At 41.5% G+C, this 17,201-nt stretch overlaps 2 protein-coding genes across 3 annotated transcripts; one reads left to right on the forward strand and one right to left on the reverse strand.

The window, feature by feature from the left end:
• Nucleotides 1-26: 26 nt before the first annotated feature.
• Nucleotides 27-13,151, forward strand: lipia (lipase, member Ia). Its single transcript, XM_029701347.1, has 11 exons — nucleotides 27-150; nucleotides 8,462-8,525; nucleotides 8,850-9,220; nucleotides 9,346-9,454; nucleotides 9,567-9,668; nucleotides 9,778-9,867; nucleotides 10,047-10,214; nucleotides 10,466-10,555; nucleotides 10,763-10,871; nucleotides 10,967-11,140; nucleotides 12,759-13,151. The coding sequence occupies exons 2-11, from the start codon at nucleotides 8,471-8,473 to the stop codon at nucleotides 12,841-12,843; spliced, it is 1,353 nt and encodes a 450-aa protein (XP_029557207.1). The 5' UTR covers nucleotides 27-150; nucleotides 8,462-8,470; the 3' UTR covers nucleotides 12,844-13,151.
• Nucleotides 13,152-13,210: 59 nt separating this feature from the next.
• si:dkey-71d15.2 (SH3 domain-containing kinase-binding protein 1) lies at nucleotides 13,211-16,550 on the reverse strand. 2 transcript variants are annotated; one of them, XM_029701350.1, is made up of 7 exons: nucleotides 15,996-16,550; nucleotides 15,499-15,515; nucleotides 15,185-15,285; nucleotides 14,648-14,797; nucleotides 14,247-14,515; nucleotides 14,089-14,152; nucleotides 13,211-13,597 (listed from the first exon to the last, which is right to left on the reverse strand). In XM_029701350.1, exons 1-7 carry the CDS (start codon nucleotides 16,064-16,066, stop codon nucleotides 13,559-13,561), a joined length of 711 nt encoding a protein of 236 aa, XP_029557210.1. In that variant the 5' UTR covers nucleotides 16,067-16,550; the 3' UTR covers nucleotides 13,211-13,558. The 2 variants fall into 2 exon arrangements, with proteins under 2 accessions (XP_029557210.1, XP_029557211.1); XM_029701351.1 differs by having other exon boundaries at nucleotides 15,499-15,613.
• Nucleotides 16,551-17,201: the final 651 nt, after the last annotated feature.

The following is a 17,201-nucleotide window of genomic DNA, read 5'->3' on the forward strand; positions in this document are numbered from 1 at the left end:
GGAGTAGAGAGAGGCGGGAACAGTGGGAGTTTACTCTGATGTCTCTCTCACCTTGTTCACTTCCTGGAATGAGCACCGGCACACAGCTATGCAAACATGAAGAGTCCGGACCTCTTGACACACTGAGTCCGGGGAACTAGTGGTAACAAGGTAAGACTTCCACAATGTCAGTTCTTCTCTGCTTGTCTCTCTCCCACTCTCCATATTTCTCCCTTTATAGCTTCTTCTGAAGTATTCTTGTGTAATAGAGAAGATTGTTGGCAGGCTACAGTCTGTACAGTATGGAGAATGGCATTTTGTCAGTGTTTTTATTCCTTTGTAAACACTTGTAGTCTAATAATAGAAATAAAGATGTGTCTGTGAGCAACATGTGACAGGGATTCGTCTTCTGCTTGTGTGAATTATTAACTTTTTGTTTTGGTGATAATATAGCTCAGTGCCAGTGGAGGCTGCTGGGGGGGCTCATAATAATGGCAAGAATGGGAGTCAATGGAATGGTATCGAACGTGGTTTTCCATGTTTGCCGCATATGACAAATACATTTGATTTGATACCATTCCATTGAATCCATTCTAGCCATTGCTCTGAGCCGTCCTCCCCTCAGCAGCCTCCATGCGCATTTCCATGCGAGTTTTGAACACACCCACAAGGATTCACACTGATAACCAAGCAATCATTGTCACAGGGTCAACGGTGTCATTGTCGGAAACCTGTTTTTCCTCTCTCGCTCTCTCTCTCTCTGTATGATTCTATGGCATTCTCATGCACACACAAAGTGAAACTGAATAGGGAGGGTGAGGCAACTTGGAAGAAACTGAGTTCCAAAGAATGCAATGATAATGTGCATGCATCCATGCTGCTAATTGGGAAGGTGTTTGTGCTGATGTGTATGCCAATTAGTGGTGGGCACCAATATCAATAATTAGATATGATATCGATATTGTTTGAGCATGGCATATCGTGATATCGGTTTATTCTTGCTGTAGAAGACTGCCTCTCTCGAGCTGTTCTAACTCTAGATGAGACGTCACTTTATGCACAGCACACACGCATGCACCTTCCGACATCCATAGTTATAGATCAGTGGTACAATCTGTAGCCTTCCTAGCGATCAAGCCATATCCCTGTATATACTGTACCTTTATCAGTGGGGCAGCTTAGCAAATCAATCATGCACTTTGTGATAAAAGCACCAAATTTGGCACAAATGTAGATTTATATACCCTGAAAATATTTAGATATGGAGCCACCCCAGATTGGGCCCCTGGAGTGGCGTGGCAACTATCTTTCAAAATAGCCGCCGCAGTACCATTATTTTACAATTCAGAAGGACTGTTTTGAGATGATGGCACCACATTTGGAACAGAGGTAGATTTATGGAAACTTAGAAGATGTAGGTATCGAGAAACACAGATTTGGCCCCTGGGGGCCAGTGGTGGCCATTTTACAAAATGACAACTCTGTAATGCAATGTTACATTTTTTAAGGCTTTTTTTTTAGATAAATACACCAAAGATGCATCAGGTAAAGGTGTACTATATACCCTTTCAAAAGAGATGAGTACAACATCAAAAGCCCTGGAATTAACCAGCTAATTTACTAGTGGCTACAAAGCAAAGGTAACTCATGGCCTTGGATCAGATCTGACATCCTGTATTCATGTACATAAACCAATGCTGTACATCAACCAATGGCAGGCATGTTATAAAAACGTTAGGATATGTACACAAGGGTCTCTAATCTATAACATACATTATAACATTTAGCCTAATTGGGTGTCAATGGCATTTTGTAAGATGTCTGCCATGGTCCCCAGGGGCCAAAGCTATGGTGGCTCCATGTCTAAAAAATGTCAGGGTACATACTGTACATACACTGAGTGTACAAAACATTAAGGACACCTGCTCTTTCCATGACAGACTGACCAGCTGAATCCAGGTGAAAGCTATGACCCCTTATTGATGTCACTTGTTAAATCCACTTCAATCAATGTAGATGAAGGGGAGGAAACAGAATAAAGAAGGATTTTTAAACCTTGTGACAATTGAGACATGGATTGTGTATGTGTGCCATAACAGAGGGTGAATGGGCAAGACAATATATTTAAGTGCCTTTTATTGTGGTATGGTACTAGGTGCCAGCGTAGGGATGTTGCAGTGACCGTATTACCGCCACACTGGCGGTCATGAGTCATGAAGGCAGTCAAATTCCATGTGACCATTTAGTCACTGTAATTGCGCTTTTCCAAGCTCTGATGCTGCTGATGGTCATTAGTAGCCTACTAAACTTGCTAACTGCCTGGTACTCAGCACTCTATTGTCCCTCTAATCACTCTGACATCAATGCAAATGTAATCGATGAGCTCATGTTGCGCAGCATTTCTATAGGCTATGCAATTGTGCGAGAAAACAAAGTGATGGCCTCTACTAAAAATAGGAGGATCCCATCAGCTTTCTATAGAATAGGCTTACTATATTTATTTCTCAACTTTCCTAATATTAAGCACATTGTTTATCTTTACAACAGGAGTATAGCCTACCTGGCTGGCATGAAAATTAACCACAGGAAAAGCAACTTTTTCTAATCATAGTCGCACACCTCATGTAGCCTAGCCCAAAGTGGCCAAATAACTTCTTACAATTAAGCACATTAATCCGCTTACAAGGGGTTTAGAGCCTAACTGGCATACATAAGCAGCACGTGAGTTTCAGGATTGGGAAATATAATTTTCACCCTAAAAATTCACCTTTATAATAAAAGCATTACATGCATAATCGCATTTGCAGTCACTTTTGATGATGGTGTTTTGGGATAATGGAACATTGGCGCTTATAGCCTACTGCTATGTTCGCATTGTTGTGCTTGTAATGTCAAGAAATAGCCTAATGGTTTATCAACATTTGAAGCTAAATGTTCGGATCTGTTGCGTTGGCCACCTTGCGTAAAAAGGTTTTTTTTTATGCTAGTGGTTGTCTCAGACTATGTTTGGAATATTTCTTTCTCGCACAGAATAGAATAGGTCAACTTTTGTACTATGGGGGATAGTATATTGACATAGGCTAGTGCTTTTGCTGTTCGTTAGGCCTTGAAATCTTCAATATGCACCTCGGAATTGGATAAGGACGTGCGCAGTTGCATCCCCGATGTGTCTGTCTTCACTTGTAGCCTGTGAGAACGACCCGATCATGTGACAGAACCATGTGTGTGAGAGGCGCTTCGAATTGCGCAGCACTTAGGGAGAAGGGTACAATGCAGTACTCTGGGCCGCAAAAGGCATGGATTTTTTAGGGTGCATTATGGCCACAAAGGGGATGCTGCCGTGAAATTCAAGGCATTATCAAGTGCTTGTCAAATTGTGAATGAGAGACTATCGGAGTGTTTACATCCTGCACAAAAAACAAAGCAGAGTTCATGCCTTTCAAGCGACTTTAGAGTCTCATCATGTAGGCTTATAATGTATTAAAAATCAAAACATATAGCCCAACCTTTGTAGAACAACTGAAGTTACATTAATAACTCAAAATTAAGTATATAGGAGTATCTATTTATTTGTTAACCGCTCAACACAGAATAGCCACATGTGCACACTCCCTCAAATCGTTTTGAAAATATTTATATTTTATTCAGCTTCGTTCAATTGTATTCTTCAAACTATAAAATAATATAAAATAATGCCACGGAATTATAAGCAAATCCTGTCTGCTAAACTAACAAGTGTACCCCACAGCCATTTGGCATAGCCACATCAGGACCAAACATAAGGACAACTCAGAGTATGCTATTCTTTTCTTCTGAAATAGACTACATTTTCTTCATATCATGCTTCTTTAGACCTGTCTAAAATAAATAATGGATTTATTGTGAAGATGTAGGCTATATTACATGGATTTATTAGACTTTTTAACATGCAGATGTTGCAAAGGTCGTCATCAATGGCTTGTAGGCCCTGTGTGGAAGCCAGGAGATGCTAAATGTGTTTATGTTAATTCACGGTCAATACCGTGAGACCGACAGTTATTTGCTTGACAATCACTGGCTGATGAAGTTTCGTGACCGTCACACCCCTAGCCCGGCGTACCAGTTTGTGTCAAGAACTGCAATGATGCTGGGTTTTCACGCTCAACAGTTTCCTGTGTGTATCAAAAATTGTTCACCACCCAAAGGACATCCAGCCAACTTGACACAACTGTAGGAAGCATTTGAGTCAACATGAGCCAGCATCCCTGTGGAACATTTTTGACGCCTTGTAGAGTACATGCCCTGGCGAATTGAGGCTATTCTGACGGAAAAAGGGGGGGCGTTCTTAATGTTTTGTATACTCAGTGTATCTTTCTGTGCTAAATTTGGTGTGTTTATCTGAAAATAGGCCTTCTGAACTGAACTGTGGCCATTTTGTAAGATGGCTGCCACGGCCCACGGGCCAAATCTGATTCCCTGCTGATTTTGTACATTTGCCCACTGACAAAGAAATGATCAGTCTATAATTTTAATGGTAGATTTATTTGAACTGCGAGAGACGGAATAACAACAAAACTATCCAGAAAAACGTATGTCAAAAATGTTCGAAAATGATTTGCATTTTAATGAGGGAAATAAGTATTTGACCCCTCTGCAAAACATGACTTAGTACTTGGTGGCAAAACCCTTGGTGGCAAAACCCTTGTTGGCATTCACAGAGGTCAGACGTTTCTTGTAGTTGGCCACCAGGTTTGCACACATCTCAGGAGGGATTTTGTCCCACACCTCTTTGCAGATCTTCTTCAAGTCATTAAGGTTTCGAGGCTGATGTTTGGCAACTCGAACCTTCAGCTCCCTCCACAGATTTTCTATGGGATTAAGGTCTGGAGACTGGCTAGGTCACTCCAGGACCTTAATGTGCTTCTTCTTGAGCCACTCCTTTGTTGCCTTGGCCGTGTGTTTTGGGTCATTGTCATGCTGGAATACCCATCCACGACTCGTTTTCAATGCCCTGGCTGAGAGAAGGAGGTTCTCACCCAAGATTTGACGGTACATGGCCCCGTCCATCGTCCCTTTGATGAGGTGAAGTTGTCCTGTCCCCTTAGCAGAAAAACACCCCCAAAGCATAATGTTTCCACCTCCATGTTTGACTGTGGGGATGGTGTTCTTGGGGTCATAGGCAGCATTCCTCCTCCTCCAAACACAGTGAGTTGAGTTGATGCCAAAGAGCTCCATTTTGGTCTCATCTGACCACAACACTTTCACCCAGTTGTCCTCTGAATCATTCAGATGTTCATTGGCAAACTTCAGACGGGCATGTATATGTGCTTTCTTGAGCAGGGGGACCTTGCGGGCGCTGCAGGATTTCAGTCCTTCACGGCGTAGTGTGTTACCAATTGTTTTCTTGGTGACTATGGTCCCAGCTGCCTTGACATCATTGACAAGATCCTCCCATGTAGTTCTGGGCTGATTCCTCACCGTTCTCATGATCATTGCAACTCCACGAGGTGAGATCTTGCATGGAGCCCCAGGCCGAGGGAGATTGACAGTTCTTTTGTGTTTCTTCCATTTGCGAATAATTGCACCAACTGTTGTCACCTTCTCACCAAGCTGCTTGGCGATGGTCTTGTAGCCCATTCCAGCCTTGTGTAGGTCTACAATCTTGTCCCTGACATCCTTGGTGAGCTCTTTGGTCTTGGCCATGGTGGAGAGTTTGGAATCTGATTGATTGCTTCTGTGGACAGGTGTCTTTTATACACGTAACAAGCTGAGATTAGGAGCACTCCCTTTAAGAGTATGCTCCTAATCTCAGCTCGGTACCTGTATAAAAGACACCTGGGAGCCAGAAATCGTTCTGATTGAGAGGGGGTCAAATACTTATTTCCCTCATTAAAAAGCAAATCAATTTATAACATTTTTGACATGCGTTTTTCTGGATTTTTTTGTTGTTATTCTGTCTCTCACTGTTCAAATAAACCTACCATTAAAATTATAGACTGATAATTTCTTTGTCAGTGGGAAAATGTATAAAATCAGCAGGGGATCAAATACTTTTTTCCCTCACTGTACATATCTAAATATTTTCAGGGTACAAATTTGGTTTATATATAAAAAAAAGGTCTTCAAAACTGTACCATTATATTACTGACAGTAGCCATTTGGTAAGATGTCTCCAACGGCCCCCAAGGGTGAAATCCGTGGTGGCTCCATATCTAAATATATTTTATTTATTCAGTGGAGCCCAATTGAAACCAGGGTCTCATTCACAATGGTGCCCTGAGAAGAAACAACTCACATGATGATGAATCAATAAAGCAGCAAAAAAGTAACTATAAGATACAGCAGATACAGACACACCACATCTCAACAACACTAATAAACCACCACAATCAACCAAAACACTTGCAGGTCTCAGTGAATTCATCCCTCATCAGCATTCTAAACTGCTCTATTGGCACCAGGGATTCAAGATTTAATGAGGTTTCTAAATTATTCCTAACATGGGGGTGTTAAAACTAAAGGGTACCTAGGTTGGTAGAGACCTCAAGAGGTTTTTATTTATTTACCAAGGCAAGTCATTTAAGAACAAATCTTAATTGTAAAATAATGTTATTGCCTGTGGCCATTTTGAAAAATGTCTGCCACGCCCCCAGGGGCCAAATCTCGGGTGGCTCCATATCTAAATCTTTTCAGGGAGCATACATCTACCTCTGTGCCAAATGTAGTGTTTTTATCACAAAATGCACGATTGTTTCAGATTTTTCAGCTTAGCCCCCCCCATGATAGGCTACTGTTATCCTTCAAGTGCCTTGCCATCATTGCATTCTGACCAACTCCAGAGGCAACCACACCCAAATCACAGCCACATAGAAGTTGGTTGACACTCAAAGCTGTCAATCAAGCCATTAACCCTTAAGTGCCTACTAGACCCATGTTACATCCTACACTGCGCTGTGCTGTGCTCTGCCCTATGCTGTGTGAATCCTTGTCTTAATTAAACCCAACTCAACGGTAATCCACCTGTCTTTCATCTGTGCCCTGATCAGCACCTGGGAGTGAAAACATTAAGCAATCCCAAACCTAAGAATATACAGTCAACCAAGTCAATTTACATTTTAGTAATTTAGCAGAAACTCTTATCCAGAGCATCTTAAAATAGCTAGGTGGTAACAACCACAAATCTCAGTCATAGTAAGTACATTTTTCAGTCCTCCATCACAGTTAACCTATGCTTTTATGTAAAAGAGCATACATGACTGTTCCTGCAGGCACAAATCCTCTCAAAGGCTCTTAATTTAGTATTTTTAACTGCCTGCTGATGGGCCATCAACAGGCTTCCCATTGTATTCAAACTGATTAGGAAGGTTAGGCCTCCAGAACATTTGATACCTGGCCCAAAGGGCAATTAGCAAACAGTTGTCTGAACTTCACAAGCTGTAGATGTGAAGTCTATAAGGGTTGTATGATGTTATTCATTCAAACCGATATGATCAAGAAAATTCTACTGATATATAGATTTTCCTTATCATTGCCCATCACTAACACCTATCACTATTTATAAAAAGGGTTGAATGCGGGATGAGTCTGAAAGAATGCCTTCCTTCTCTTAAGTCTTCTCTGTGGCTCAGTTGGTAGAGCATGGTGTTTGCAACGCCAGCATGGTGTGTGCAACGCCAGGGTTGTGGGTTCGATTCCCACAGGGGGACAGTATAAAAAATGCATGAAATGTATGCATTCACTACTGTAAGTTGCTCTGGATAAGAGCATCTGCTAAATGACTAAAATGTTAAGTCATTTTATTGTAACAACGAGGAAAGCCACACACTGATGGTGATCACACACTACAGAAGACAACCTAGTAAATGACCTAATGCTAATGTGTAGTCAATTTACATGACCAGAGTACTGATTTGCTAATATCCATGAGCTTTTCGGATGACAGGGTGACTTTCCAAATCGAGGATACTTCTCATTTCTCCAGTTCCAATGAAAAACAGCTCACTAGCATTAGAGAACTCCCCCATCTTGAAATCTGATCTCCTTTGCATACACTATTAGAAGAAGAAAATGCTATCTAGAACCTAAAAAGGTTATTCCGCTGTCCCCATAGGAGAACCCTTTGAAGAACCCTTCTCCCTGGAACCAAAAAGGATTCACTTATGGGGACAGCTGAAAAAAAACCATTTTGGAACCATATTTTCTAAGAGCTTACTCTATGAGTTCAGACATGCTCTTACGCACCTAGTACTGTATTGACGCAGTGAAAGAAATGCACCATATTGTGTCCAGTAGTACACAAACACACCATAGTCACCCAATGGGGACACAGAGAGGGACAGAGATATTCAGCTCAGCCAACTGGTCTCAGAGCATAACCCTCATGTCAATGTACAATCAAGTAGTGTTGCTTTAAAATAGTTGGAGAAAGAGATTCACCCTGTTTTTGTAACATTTTGTAACCACTAACCATTGTAACAATAGTCTTATAACTGGCTTGTTGCAGGTCTGAAGGATGTCCTTTTGGTGGTGCCTGGCACTGCTGCTGGGATCTGTTGCAATATACAGCGGTATGGTGACCTTACACACACACACACACACATACACACACACACACACACACACACACACACACACACACACACACACACACACTTTAACTGCGTCAAACATAGGGTGGGGACATCAAATAATACTCCCCCAGCTGTTGGAAGATCTTTTGGAAACTTTAAGACATCACAAAAATAGAGTGGGTTTTGGTGGTGGTCATACACACAGTGAAAGCAGTCAGACAGGAAATACTACTTCTGGAACTTCCCATTCAACAATGACCATGATTTTTCCTTTCTGACTCTTTTTTTTCTCTCTTTCCCTTTGACTTACTCCGTCTCCAGCCCAAGAATGTGATGTGTTCACTGATCTGGACCTCCATCACTCTATCATCGGGACCAGCCTGTATGTGAAGCTGTTGCTGTACACCAGAGCTAATCTTATCTGTGGTCAGGAGCTGAACCACCACAACCTGTCAGCCCAGCCCCTGTTCAACGTCACCAAACCCACCACCTTTATCGTTCATGGCTACCGTCCTACGGGCTCTCCGCCCGTCTGGATGCATGACATCACACAGCAGCTGCTGGCCCGCGGAGACATGAACGTCCTGCTGGTAGACTGGAACCGCGGAGCTACCAATGTCAACTACCTGAAAGTTGTGACCTACACACACGATACAGCAGACAACCTCACTGCCTTCATCAAAAATATGCAGGTAAGAGTGGGTGCTTAGTCTGAGTACTGTATCTCACATACTTATTTAGGGCCATACTTAGGGCCACATGTATTACTATGTAATAACAGCGTAATATTTATTTAGCCTATTTTTGTCTGTTTCAGGAGAATGGTGCCTCTCTTAGTTCCATCAATATGATTGGAATCAGTCTTGGAGCTCACATCTCGGGCTTTGTTGGAGCCAAATTCAATGGAAAAATTGGGAGGATCACAGGTTAGAATCAGTGGAATAGATTTTCTGCTCGTTCTTCCCCGCTTTTATTATAAATACTGCAAGCTAACACATTTATCCTACAAATGTACTGATCTGATGTTGACCTGATCAGCTCTAGATCCAGCGGGGCCTATGTTCACTGGGAACCCCCCAGAGGACCGTCTGGACCCCACAGATGCACAGTTTGTGGACGTTGTGCACACAGACATGGATGGTTTGTATGGGTCTCTGCTTGCATGTTTGGCTTTCACTGAATACCAAGGGAACTGTGTATTATTGTGTTTTCTGTTGTGTATCTTCATGTGTTCATTTTGTATTACCAGCATTTGGGTTCAGGAAGCCTTTGGGCCACATTGATTTCTATCCTAATGGTGGAGCCGACCAGCCTGGCTGTCCAAAGACCATCTTCTCAGGTAAGTCTCCGTGTAAGACAGACATAACAATCAAACTGGTTAGCCAGAGAGATCATTCAAAAATCCCATTTGCACAAGTTGTCGTCCTTCAAATGAGACATAGGACATGTGTATCACATAGTTAATTCCTGTGATGGTAAACATATTAATTATGTCCTCTCCCCTTCCTACTCTCCAAGGGTCCAGCTATTTTAAGTGTGACCACCAGAGATCAGTGTTCCTCTATCTGGGCTCCATTAACCGGACCTGTAACATCAGGGCCTTCCCATGCTCTTCCTACACTGAATTCCTGGATGGACGCTGCATGGACTGTGATCAATTCAAACCTGCCGGATGCCCAGTCTTTGGTTGTTACTCTCTGACTCCCATTAGATTCATGAGTTTATCCACTAGATTCATGAGTTTCTCCATTAGATTGAAGCTTTTTTAATCACATGTAATCACAAAAAGTTTGCCAACTCGCCAAAATCACTGCCTTGATTAAGCTAATGTACATTCCTGAATCACACATAGTTCTTTCAGGTGAAGGCCAATCCATCTTTGGAAGACAGTGTCCCTTCACATTGACATAACATAGCTGTTTTATCTGTTGTTCCAGGGTATGATAGCATTGAGTGGAAGGACACTCTTGTGCCTCTGAATCAAACCAGGGCTTTCTTCACCACCAATAAACAGACTCCATTCTGCAGTAAGTGGACAATCATTGGCTTACATACACATTTGACCTCTATAAAGAGAGACTTGCTGGGAATATTGCTTTGGCCCGTCTTTTTTATCTTCTAACCACTTATTTTCAATGATCAGGCGAAACGTACAAGATTAACTAGAATGGAAACATAATGAGATCTCTAAGTAGGCCATTGGTCGGAGGAAATTACGCTTCTCTCTCTCGAAGGGACGAACTACAGGGTGGACGTTGTAACATGGAACCATGATACTCGCTGGGGCTACATCACCATCAAACTACACAATGGTACTGAGGTGACAGAGGCAACAATAAACCAGTAAGTTACAATTTTCTCACCGTATCATTCTCAAAACTACACATTTACACACTCTGGGGGAAGTAATTAACATTTCATTCTCTCGCCATCTTCAGTAAAGCATCCAAGTTTGAGAAGTACTCAGAGACCAGATTATTGGCCCAGTTTGATAAGGACATACAGAAAGTCTACAAGATCTCAATCAAATTCTCTACAGGGAATGCATTACAGCCTAAACTCAAACTACGAGTGCTCCGCCTCCGTCTCACACACCTGGAGCGCAAAGACAGGTCAGTGTTCGTTTGCACTCTCTTTCGTCTAGGGCTTCTCTCCCGTGTCACTTATTCACAGTAAGTACTATACCTTCAGAAAGTATTTATACGCCTTGACTTATTCCACGTTTTGTGTTACAGCCTGAATTCAAACTGGATTAAATTGTTTTTTTTCTCTCTCAGTGAAAACATGTTTTTAGAAAAATGTGCAAATGTATTGAAAATTAAGTAATCTCATTTATGTACATAACGATTAACACCTCTGAGTCAATACTTTGTAGAAGCATCCATTCTGTTGCTTTTTTTATCCTAAAAAACTCCTACGTTCTTAATGATTACAAGCATGCCCATTGGGCTCCCGAGTTGCGCAGCGGTCTAAGGCACTGCATCTCAGTGCAAGAGGCGTCACTACAGTCCCTGGTTTGAATCCAGGGTGTATCCAGCCATGATTGGGAGTCCCATAGGGCGGCGCACAATTGGCCCAGCGTCATCCGGTTTTGGCCAGGGTAGGTCGTCATTGTAAATAAGAATTTGTTCTTAACGGACTTGTCTAGTTAAATAAAGGATAAATATACTGCTCAAAACAATAAAGGGAACACTTAAACAACACAATGTAACTCCAAGTCAATCACACTTCTGTGAAATCAAACTGTCCACTTAGGAAGCAACACTGATTGACAATAAATGTCACATGCTGTTGTGCAAATGGAATAGACAACAGGTGGAAATTATAGGCAATAAGCAAGACACCCCCAATAAAGGAGTGGTTCTGCAGGTGGAGACCACAGACCACTTCTCAGTTCCTATGCTTCCTGGCTGATGTATTGGTCACTTTTGAATGCTGGCGGTGCTTTCACTCTAGTGGTAGCATGAGACGGAGTCTACAACCCACACAAGTGGCTCAGGTAGTGCAGCTCCATCCTCAATTTTCTCCTATCACAACCATTAAACTTTGAAGTCATCATTGGCCCTGAGCAACTACTTTCCTCTCTGGCTGCCTGTATCTTTGTAGTGACTGGGTGTATTGATACATTTTGGATGGTGTAATTAATAACTTCACCATGCTCAAATGGATATTCAATATCTGCCTTATTTTTACCCATCTAGCAATAGGTTCCCATTCTTTGGGAGGCATTGGAAAACCTCCCTAGTCTTTGTGGTTGAATCTGTTTTGAAATTCACTGCTCGACTGAGGTACCTTACAATTATCTGTATGTGTGGGGTATAGAGATGAAGTAGTCCTTCAAAAATAATGTTAAACACCATTATTGTACACAGAGTCCAAACTTTTCTTCCTAAACGTTAGGCTTGCAATAACAAAGCGATTGAATACTTGACTCAAGACATTTCAGCTTTAAATTTTATATAAAAAGGTTCAAAAAACATAATTCTACTTTGACATTATGGGGGTACTGTGTGTAGACAACAAATCTCAATGTAATCCATTTTAAATTCAGGCTGTAACACGTGGGAAAAGTCAAGGGGTGTATACATATGCCATCTTCACTTAGACTTTGCCCTTTGTGACTTTGTGTGTCAAGTCACTGTTTCCTTGTGTAATTTTGCATGAAAGTTTCACCTCTTATCAAACGTCTCTTACACCTTTACTGTCACCCTCTCACACACACCCACACAGGCCTCTCTGCCGCTATGACGTCATCCTGGAGGAGAACAAAGAGTTGACCTTCAGACCCATCCCCTGTGAGGAGTCCAACTTCTGAGACAATAGCAGATCTATGATGTACAGATCTATGATGTACAGAATCAGCAGCGGCCATATGATGGCTCTCTGGGTAAATAGTGTGATGCGGTTGACAGGGATAGCTACTCACTGTCAACTCTTTGTATTCAGTGGCTTAAGTCTAGTAAGAGTCCAGAGCATTTTAAATAAGTGCAAGTGTGATTTGTATTTTTTACAATAATATTGAAAGTACTATGATTTGTGTCTGTATCACTGTGTGGAATGATATCTGTAGAGGAACCATACTATAAAACACAATATTTTAGGAATGTCAATAAAAAAAAAAAAGTAAAACAATGGAAAGAGCCACGTCAATAGAAATGAAAATGTACTATAAACCACTTGACTTAAAGAACATGATTGTTTTAATTTTATTTAAAAAAGTAAAATAAGCAAATATAAAATGTCTGTACAAGATGCTCATGAGTTATCAACTTCTCAAATAAACAAAGATTGTTCATTATTATTCATATTTCAAAAACATTCACTACAGTTTTTCCTGTTTCATAAATTATTGATCATTCATTTTGTGGGCCTTGGAGGGCTGTGAGGCTTCTTTTCAATCACCTGTCCACCAACATCACAACAAACTGGTCAAACAATTGATAGTCTTTAAACCAACACAACAGAGGCTGAGACATATTACCGCTTGTTCAAACTTTGTTGGGGATGTCATTCTGTTTGAGCCTGACAGCTCATTTGGACTTGTGCTTCTTCATCTGGGCCACCTCCATCTGAGACACAAGAAAACACACAGACATGAGACCCAGAGGTAACATAATTGGACAACAGCAAGCAAGCACAATAAGAAATCATGACGACCATTTACATCAATCTGGACTGTAATAAACAGAGCTCGTCTTAAGTCAGGAAAAGTTGCGGTCATCAAATGTATCTAGAATACAATGCCTACACATTGTCTTAGGTGCTATCTAGAACCTAAAACAGTTCTTCGGCTGTCCCCATAGGAGAACCCTTTGAAAAACTATGTTTGGTTCCAGGTAGAACCCTTTTGGGTTCCATATAGAACTCTTTCCACAGATTTCTACACGGAACCCAAAATAGTCCTACCTGGAACCAAAAAGAGTTATGGGCGCAGACGAAGAACCCCTTTTCCCCCTAATAGTTTAGGTAAACATCTAATCTCTGTTAGGTATATCTCCAATAGAGTGATATATTCAGTACTTGGATCATATGTAGATGTCTGCTGACAGACACACAGTACCTGTACTGACAAACGAATCCTTTTCTCCTCATCCAGCTCATTCATCAGCAGTTGAATCTCTTTGCTAACAGAGAAGAGAAATCCTAAATCAGAGGCACACTTGGAAAACACAATACAAGACATACTGTAGTTACACGCAAAGATAAACAAAGACTTACTTGTGCTGGCTCTTCATCATTTCTACTTCGTCCCTCAGGTCCCGGAGCTCTGTCTGCAGCTGTTCTAGGGTCAGTGGGCCTTGGGCACTTGGCTCCCTCCTGGGCTTGGGGTTAGAGGTGAGGTGAGGGGGCAGGGTCACACGCAGGATAGCAGAGAGAGCCCCAGGGAGGAGGGTGGAGAAGGGGTGGGGAACACTGGCAACAGTGGATGATGAAGAGGAGGAGAGCTTTGTGGGCCTTGGAAGGCGGTGAGGCTTCTTTTCAATTACCTGTCCACCAACGTATCATAACAGCACAAACAATTGATAGTCTTTAAACCAACGCAACAGAGGCTGAATAAGCAATTCTATATACCACATCGACATTGGGCAGCAGGCATAGTAAGGTGAAAATGGACTTACAGGTAAAACAGGGGTGTTTGTAGGTGCTGTCTGGGTGCTGATGAGTGATATGACAGAGGAGAGGTCCAGCTCCTCTTTCTCTTGTGTCTCTCCCTCCTGTGTAGGGGCTACCTGTACATCTTCCTGTAAGTCAGGGTTAGACTGAGCAGCCTGAGAGGACAACAGCAAACAGAGAAAGAAACAGGAGTATTGAAAGGAGACGAGAAGGACTTCATCATTTTTTTAAATGACAGATATCCTGTTATGCGTACAGGTGGATATTGTAATTGTGCCCCTACAGAATATTGAATACTTCAGTCCCTTTATAAATACTTACTAGCACATGTCAAATTTACATGTGTGCATGCATGCTTGCTTGCGCATGGGTGTTTGGGTTGTCTGCCAGCTTAAATGTTAAATTTAACTCAAGGACAAATGGGACACAAACAGATCTGTGAGTAGTTGACAAGTTCCTCAGAGACTCAACAACCCTATCACATGCTGCACTACTCTACAATAATAACCATATCCGATATCGGTGTTCAGAAATATACTCACCAATGATAGAATCTGTGACTGAAATCTTTCGTCTTCCACATGTGCTGCCAATTCATTCAGCGTCTCTGTGACCGAAACGATTGCATCAAAATCTTCAATGTCTTAGGGAGAAAAAGAAATAAAACAAACCAAGACGGCATTAGACACAGTTTATTGGATTTAAAGGCTCAACTGAAGGTGGGGTCATTGAAGTAAAATAACAGAGTGTCATAAAAACACGTTGTCAGGCATTCTTCAATTCTTGAGCCACTAAATCATTAAAACGAGTTAAAAAGGAAGGTAAGAGAAGATTGGAGAACGGTTGATTGGCTTACCCGCGGTGAGGGCAGAGCTGTAGTTACCCATGGTGACACAGAAGAACCACAAGGTGATATGTAGAGTAACAGAATGAAAAGAGAGAAAAGAGCTCCAGAAGCTAAGAAATACTATCTAAAATGACAGAGTGGAGTGAATAAAGTCAGTGGAGTCTGGTGTTTCTCCAAGCACATTTGTCAATCAGAACATACACTTGCACGTGTTCAAGCCTATTTTGGAAAGCATCACAATTTTACACTTATCAGATACCAAGAGGATAAGTAAATGCATGAATCATTCTTGCTCAAGAAAATAAACAAGGCTGCCAACAGTAAGGGACAACTGTTGTTTCAAATATAACATAATTGTAGATACAGTGCACACTGAAAAATCTAAATGAAGAATCAGTGCAAAACATTAGCAGTAACCGTTTGCTACAGAACAGAGACACCAATCCATTGACACGATAGCCATTTTAGTAGGTGTTCAAGTTAGGATTTATATTGTACATGCTCACCTTGTTTGGCCAGTGTTCCTATCGCAATACAGCTCCATTGGTGGTAACTCTACACCATTCACAGGTTCCATTGTAACCCAAAAGCATGGGAGTGTGTTAGTGTGATGAGAGGAGGTATTGTCAGGGCTAAGTTTAGCACAGTATAGTGGAGCACTCAGACATGCTCACCACCAGTATCATTGGGACTGTCCACAGGGGCCGTCCCTGAGGATGACAGAACTACTGATTGCAGGGCTAAAGATTTTGGAGCACTTAAAGGGACAGACTACAGGACATTTGACACTCACGCAATTATCCAGTATCTTCAGAGTGGAGAGCAGGGTGGAAAGATCAATACAGCATGCCATGAAAACCCAAAGTCAGTTTGCATGGGAAACATCAAGAGGAATCTTCATTGTATTTTGAATTGGGAATATGAAGCGCTATCAGTTTATCATCACATTTTTAAAATGATATTATTCAGAGATTAGAAGATAAGTGGAATTCCTGTCTGCCAAAATGTGTGAAATGTTGATTCAAATAATCAAAGCTTGATGAGTTTGAATCAGCTGTGTAGTGCTTTTGACCCCGATCATTACTTTTTAAAAAAAAACTTGAACAAAGTCTCTTTCTATGAGAAGTTGTATTAGTATAAAATACTTTTTTTTGGAGTATGCAATATAGCTCAGTATCTGTATTATTTATTTTAAAGTGGTTTTTGCTCCTTTATCAAGGATGCCAATAATTGTGTACTTTTGTCTCCTTTATTTATGGTTCTGTCTCACTGTCTTATTCTTACTTTTCTATATTTCTACACCGGTTATTCCCCCAGGACTTCCTTTAGCTGTCAAGCCTTTGTGACAGTTCTGGAATGCAGCTGGACCCCTGCAATCGCCTCCTTTTAAGGTGACAGCTGTAACCAATCACAGGAAAGGACATGGCTAGCCTACACTGAAGTGGCAACAGCTCGTCTGACTGGTGATCTCCAAGGAATGCAAATGGCACACCCAACAGAGCAGTTCTCTCCACCTCTCAAACTAGTGCAAACCTTCCTTCTGACCCCCCCCCTCCCCTTCCTTCCTTGTGGATTTTTTTGTCTTTCACATCTCAATGTTTTAAATGGTTCTTTATTTTCTTCAGATTGCTCCCCTAAATATTTTATATTCTACAGTGTTACAGGAGTAGGGGGAAGCTAATTTGGCAGAGATTAAATTACCTACTCAGCCA

Source organism: Salmo trutta, chromosome 19, assembly GCF_901001165.1.
Source record: "Salmo trutta chromosome 19, fSalTru1.1, whole genome shotgun sequence".
Lineage (NCBI taxonomy): Eukaryota > Metazoa > Chordata > Actinopteri > Salmoniformes > Salmonidae > Salmo > Salmo trutta.

Bases quoted from the DNA above. Each gene is read 5' to 3' on its own strand.
- si:dkey-71d15.2 (XM_029701350.1), bottom strand. From the start codon at position 16,066: ATGGAACCTGTGAATGGTGTAGAGTTACCACCAATGGAGCTGTATTGC. The intron at 14,798-15,184 runs GTGAGTATATTT...TTGTCCTCTCAG, and splicing joins AGTCACAGATTCTATCATTG to GCTGCTCAGTCTAACCCTGA. The intron at 14,516-14,647 runs GTAAGTCCATTT...GTTGGTGGACAG, and splicing joins CAAACACCCCTGTTTTACCT to GTAATTGAAAAGAAGCCTCA.
- lipia (XM_029701347.1), top strand. From the start codon at position 8,471: ATGTCCTTTTGGTGGTGCCTGGCACTGCTGCTGGGATCTGTTGCAATA. The intron at 9,669-9,777 runs GTTTGTATGGGT...TTGTATTACCAG, and splicing joins TGTGCACACAGACATGGATG to CATTTGGGTTCAGGAAGCCT. The intron at 9,868-10,046 runs GTAAGTCTCCGT...CTACTCTCCAAG, and splicing joins TCCAAAGACCATCTTCTCAG to GGTCCAGCTATTTTAAGTGT.